The 6,694-nt window shown below is 40.2% G+C and overlaps 1 protein-coding gene across 2 annotated transcripts in view; it reads left to right on the top strand.

Annotated features, from left to right (window-relative positions):
• The window catches only part of CCDC62 (coiled-coil domain containing 62), a 31,716-nt gene extending 26,776 nt beyond the window's left edge, over positions 1 to 4,940 (top strand). For both annotated transcript variants that reach the window (XM_075273687.1, XM_075273696.1), the window contains one exon: positions 3,817 to 4,940. In XM_075273687.1, coding sequence (XP_075129788.1) covers position 3,817 — 1 coding nt within the window. In that variant the 3' untranslated portion in view covers positions 3,818 to 4,940. The remainder of the gene's footprint in view (positions 1 to 3,816) is intronic.
• The last annotated feature ends 1,754 nt before the right edge of the window (positions 4,941 to 6,694 follow it).

Consider the following 6,694-nt stretch of genomic DNA (forward strand, 5'->3'; position numbering starts at 1 on the left):
ATACATCTAAAGGGATAGGGGTCTTAAACTGTTAAATAGGAAATTTGGGAATTTTTTATTTTTTTTTGCCCATACAGTATAGCTTAGCAATGGCTATTTTGTAAAGAATAATGTAAAGGCTCTTGTGTATCTATTGTGCATACTTGTCTTAGTTTATCTGCTATTTTTGGTTTGTCTAACATTTTAGTTTCCTCCAGGGCTGTGGAGTCGGAAGTCCAAACCGCCGATTCTGACTCCATAGCTGATCAGACGCAGTAAAGATCATCTAATCTATATAAAAAAAAAACAAAAAAAACTAGAGATATAAGTCCTATGAAAGTAAATATACAACAAACTCTGCATAAAATTAATTTAAAAATCAATTTATTTTGAACTCTGCTTCCATAACTTTTTTTCTTTTTTTTACTCCTCCCAAAATTGATCCTGACTTCGATTTAATGACCCTGTTTTTTTTCTTCCCTTCTTGTATGATTCCTCTAATACACCTACATTTCTTTTTATGCCCCTGGCTTGAGAGAGATGGAAGAGAGAAAACTTGTCACACTATGCGTTTTGCTGCGTCTTATTTAACAATGACAAGTAATGGATCAGGGACAAAATTCCTGTCCCATAGCTGACACTGCTTACTGTATTACAATGTGATGCTGCTTCAGGGAGAGTTCACATGGTGTAAAGTGGCACACAATCTGGCACGTATACGCGTGTCAGCAGTTTGCGCGCTCAAAAAGATCCCATTGATTTCAATGGGAGTTACGATCGTATATGGCGCGTAACTCCCATTGAAATCAATGGGATCCTTTTGAGCGCGCAAACTGCTGACACGCATATACGTGCCAGATTGCGCGCCACTTTACACCGTGTGAACACCCCCTCAGAGTGCTCTCTTCTGCTTGCAGTAGCTGCTTGCACTGTGGGAAGAAGACAACCATCAATCAGCATAAGAATCCACAAATACAAGTAGAGTTAGCCACATAAGTAAACATGTCTGTGAATAGTAAATACTGGTAATACATGTAAGAAAACATACCACTGATTTCCGTAATGGAATTTACTACAATTATATGCAAAAATTTATAGAGCCTATGAAAAAGAGAAATAAACAGAAAAGAAGAAGAAAAAAAGAGATGTTGCACATAATTTTGTAAAAACAAGGCAACATATGCTATTTTCTTGTGATTCAAGGGTCACAAGCAAAGGTAGTATGCCAGTTTGGGGGAACATACCGGTTATAGCCATGGACACTGTTTAAACTATTTTCTGGTGTTGGCCCGTATAGCATTGATTTTTCCATACAACATCTTTACTTCAATGTCAGATGACATGTAGATAGAAAGTGTGTTGGTGTTCACCATCTGAAGGCTACATGTATTCTTGCAGCCGTAAAAATGTAATAGAGTATCCTATTGGATGCATGGTGAAATCCAGGTGGTTTTAGACCCAAGAGGAAGCTGAGAGCTGTGATAGGAACAATATTGTTAAATTATATGTTGCAGTAGTCAAATAAGGGAGTACTAGCATCACTACTCCTAAAACATGATGGGGATATCACTGGGTAGAGGTTTTGCAATCTAGCTGGAGTCAAGTAAGGTCTATGTAATACTTTAAGGGAGTTGTCCATCGGGGTGATCTGACAACTACCTTTGCTAAGGTGCTAGATTCTCTTCATTTGTTCTGTCATGAGTGCAGTTCCTAGGTGCAACGTCCAGTCTAAAATAAAGTCCAATTTAGTTGCTGTGGGAGGAGTATTTAATTCTAACTTTATAGATGTATGACGAAGAGCCTTTATCTGATGCTTTATAAAGGCAGTGAGTGGTACAAAGGAGTTAAAAAATTTAAAAATCTGGTGAGTCCTGAGGGCTTCCAAAGTGGGGGTTAGGTTTATGTGTTAAAAGGGAGCTTTGGTGATCTAGAAAGACATTAAAGAGGACCTTTCACCATATCTGGGCACAGGCAGTGTTATATACCGCCAGAAAGCTGACAGTGCGCTTAATTCAGCGCACTGTCGGCTTTCCCGATCCGTGCCCGGTGTAAAGCGCTATCGGTCCCGGTACCGTAGCGCTTTACAGTCAGAAGGGCGTTTCTGACCATTAGCCAGGAACGTCCTTCTGCCTCGCGGCGCCAATTGCGCTGTGCTGTGGAGCGGGGAGGAACGCCCCCTCCCTCTCCTGATAATGCTCGTCTACGGACAAGCTGTGTGAGCAGAGGGAGGGGGCGTTCCTCCCCGCTCCACAGCACAGCGCGATTGGCGCCGCGAGGCAGAAGGACGTTCCTGGCTAATGGTCAGAAACGCCCTTCTGACCATAGAAGAGCTACGGTACCGGGCCGTAAGCTCTTCACACCGGGCACAGATCGGTAAAGCCGACAGTGCGCTGAATTCAGCGCACTGTCAGCTTTCTGGCAGTATATAGAACTGCATGTGCCCGGATATGGTGAAAGGTCCTCTTTAAGAATATGCAGATTTGAAGTTTCCATCATATACACTGCTAGAGTGTAATTGGGGTTGTGGAAAATCTGCAGAATTAGTGAAATGGGATTATGTAGTTTGTTAGAAAATAGTAACTACCACCACAGCTATATTATAAAATGTTTTTTTGGCCATGGGGTGCACAGGCAAGGTAGTTCAATGAGGGAGCCAAATAAGCACCTGGAGAAATATAGGTGGGTGGTGGGTGTACATTATTATAGAGCCCAATTGGGATAATCTGTCTGCCATGTAATACCTATATAAATTGAGGACGGGTAGACCTCCCAGAGCTTTGTGGTAGTGCATTACTCTTCTAGCTATACAAGGCCTTTTATTCGCCCATATAAATTTAAATATTTCCTGAAGTTTGTTTCAAGCAGTTCGTGACATGAATAGGTAGTATGCAACAGTAGTATAGAATCCTTGGTAGACAGACCAATTTTTGGGATAGATTTTTCAAGCGGGAAGCAGGGGAAAACAGTCTTAACTTGCATCTCATAGAAATGTATAAGAGATTCAGCAGACGGCACACAAAGACATTATAGGCAGACAGAGGTAGCTGTCCATAATAAAAACATGCAAAATTATGTTGGTCCCACAGAGCGGAGATAAAAAAAAATTGCTAGACCAGAGATACTCAACCACTTTTAGTAAAGCTCTACTGTCCGTTGAAGGTCTAAGCCAAACATGTCCACTACTGAGTTTGACTTTAAGACTTTCAAAGGTTTAGACAAGAAATAAAAAAAAAAAAAAATACTACTAATGGACCCCACACAAATCATATAATGAACTATTGCTGTCCCGCCATATGCTATGAGGGGCTCCTTAGTACCTTCTCCATACACAGGATAATTTTCCATTACTGTCCCCCAAACAGTATAACAATCGCACCCACAAACAATAAACACTAACATCAGTTGGGAGAGACAATCCTCCCGACCACTGCCTCTTAAACCCTGGCACCTTACAATAATAGCAGCAGGGATCGGCCGTCATACTTGCTGCCTACACAAGTGCTGTGCAGGCAGCGGGGATGATTTCCAATCACTGCTGCCATCATGGTATTGTCATAATGCAGTGGCTAGGAGGGATCACAGTCTGCTTGTATCAGTGTGCTAGATTATTGCTAGTGAGATAATTAAGAGTTGCTGGAGTTCTTTATATTTATGAGACTATAAGATTTAGCAAATCTTTAACTAAAATGTTTACTTGCTATAGTTAGCACATCTGTCAATGAGCCTTTCGTAGCCATGTGTCTAAACAGTGTAACAGTAGACAATCCTTGTCTCTTATTATAACTGAGTTAATCTAACAAAAGTTGTGTACCGGTATATTTTCTTTTTGTTTTGTAGACTCATTTGACAGTGACAATGAGAACAATCATTACCTCAAAGTGTTGAAGAATTACAATGCTTGGCACAATATTATACTGTATATTTAACTGCAGGAACATTCTCTAGGCATCTACCAAAGCTTCAAAATCACACCAGTGTTTCATCAAGACAGGAGTGAAATTGTCATTTGGAGATACAACTCTGTATAGTTGTATTTTTCTACATATTGGTTTTACTATGTTAGTATTTTGTGCTAGAGACTGTATATAACAAAATATAATATGACCTGAATCTTGAATGAAATAGTTATTGACTTTTCAAACAACCAAGTCTCACTTAATAGAGAATGTGATTCTGGGCCAAAAGAAATGCTGCAGTTTGCTTTACAAGTTTGCCTTAAAAACCTATATAAAGTTCCTGCCTCCAGGTGTCTCCTTCTAGCTATTTTGCTGTTCACTACTTGTTACTAGGGAAGTTCCGTCCTTGAATATCATCAAAAACAAGACACCTTCATGAGTGGAGGGGAAGATTCACACACTGAATAGGGAGGAGTTGATTTTCCTCACAGCCTCCATATGTCTGCAATATATTTCTCTATACACTGGAATGACAGCATTCTGCAAGATCCCACAGCTTACAATTGTAAGAAACGTTTATGTATGTACTTGTATGTATTCCTGGCTGCTTGATTTATTGCTTATGGGATATTATTCACAGACAGTATGCTGCTTTCCTGATTGTGAATATAAACCGTTGTTTGTTTGTTTTTTGTCCGAGGTCTGTTTAGTTGCATCATGCCCTGTATTTGCAGTACAATGACCCTGTAAAAATTTAAATTGCCCCTGTTTTGCTAGACCACATATACAAGTACATGAATAAAGTGAAACACATGCACATTAGGTATCACTGTGTCTTAAAATGACAGCGTGTTACTTCAGGAGTTTCCAGACTGAGGGAGTGCCCCTCTTTTTATGAAACGGCATTTTACAACATTCTCCTGGTAAATTTATATACTTCACAGTATATATAAATTAATAATGCAATTTAATGTGTTTTAATACTTGCTCATAATCAAATTCCTCCATGCCCTTTATCAGTTTTACTGATCTTTGTGTGTTGCAACTCAAGGGCATTCAGTTTATCCAGCAGTGTCTAGAAATGAGCTATGTAATATAGAAGATGCTGCATCAATGCTTTGTAAAGTGGTAACAATACTCACTGCATTTTTTTCTTATTATACATCTACACCAGGAAAGCTCTCAAGGTACCGTATATATTTTAATGGAAGGTTGGGACAGATGCCATATAATGGCAATTGTGACCCATAAAACTCTACTGTAATAATAAAAAAAAAATCTATATATATAATATACTGCGTGGAAGTCACTGTTTAGAATAGCTGCCTTATACTGCAAAAAATAAAACTGTCATATACTGTTAAACAGAAGTGAATGAGGGTCTATAGATCTGTTTACTGGATACAGCAGGACCTGGTTGTGAAAGCATCCTATGATTGTTATGTCTCTGTTTTGTAAGTCACCTGGCCAAAACAGAAAGCATGCTAGAGTTCATGAAAAATAATAGAGACTGTATACAGGCAGAGGATTTCAAGAGCAAGGCGTATTGGCATGAAGGTCGTACAGAAAGTCAACCATGGCGATGTAGGCAGCAGTAGACTGTGAACTTGTGGCCAGAGTTATTCCTAAAGTAGCTCTAGTAGCCTCATTGGCATATTTCATATAAGCTGATTTTCTCCATGTCGGATCATCTCTTTGCTATAAGAAACCTACCACTTTGCTCAGTCTGAATGGCCATGTGTATCATTTCACATTGAGTTTGCAACTGCCAAACTGCCTTTGAGCTAAAATAAACAGGTATCTACTAAAATCTACATCTGCTCTGTTGGTCCTAATCGCCTCCCAACTTGTCTTTACACTACTGAAGTGATGTACAGTACTTTGCTAAAGTATTCACACCTCTTGAACTTTTTCACATTTTGTCACCTTACAACCACAAACTTAAATGTATTTTATGGAGATTTTAAGTGATAGACCAACACAAAGTAGCAGATAATTGTGAAGTGGAATGAAAATGATATAGTTTTCAAAATATTAATCAAATAAAAATCTGAAAAGTGTGATGTGTAAAAATATTCATCCTCCTATATCAATACTTTGTAGAGTCGTCTTACAGCTGCTAGTCTTTTGGGTTATGTCTCTACTAGAGATGAGCGAACACTAAAATGTTCGAGGTTCGAAATTCGATTCGAACAGCCGCTCACTGTTCGAGTGTTCGAATGGGTTTCGAACCCCATTATAGTCTATGGGGAACATAAACTCGTTAAGGGGGAAACCCAAATTCGTGTCTGGAGGGTCACCAAGTCCACTATGACACCCCAGGAAATGATACCAACACCCTGGAATGACACTGGGACAGCAGGGGAAGCATGTCTGGGGGCATAAAAGTCACTTTATTTCATGGAAATCCCTGTCAGTTTGCGATTTTCGCAAGCTAACTTTTCCCCATAGAAATGCATTGGCCAGTGCTGATTGGCCAGAGTACGGAACTCGACCAATCAGCGCTGGCTCTGCTGGAGGAGGCGGAGTCTAAGATAGCTCCACACCAGTCTCCATTCAGGTCCGACCTTAGACTCCGCCTCCTCCGGCAGAGCCAGCGCTGATTGGCCGAAGGCTGGCCAATGCATTCCTATGCGAATGCAGACTTAGCAGTGCTGAGTCAGTTTTGCTCAACTACACATCTGATGCACACTCGGCACTGCTACATCAGATGTAGCAATCTGATGTAGCAGAGCCGAGGGTGCACTAGAACCCCTGTGCAAACTCAGTTCACGCTAATAGAATGCATTGGCCAGCGCTGATTGGCCAATGCATTCTAT

Source organism: Leptodactylus fuscus, chromosome 1 (assembly GCF_031893055.1).
Source record: "Leptodactylus fuscus isolate aLepFus1 chromosome 1, aLepFus1.hap2, whole genome shotgun sequence".
NCBI lineage: Eukaryota > Metazoa > Chordata > Amphibia > Anura > Leptodactylidae > Leptodactylus > Leptodactylus fuscus.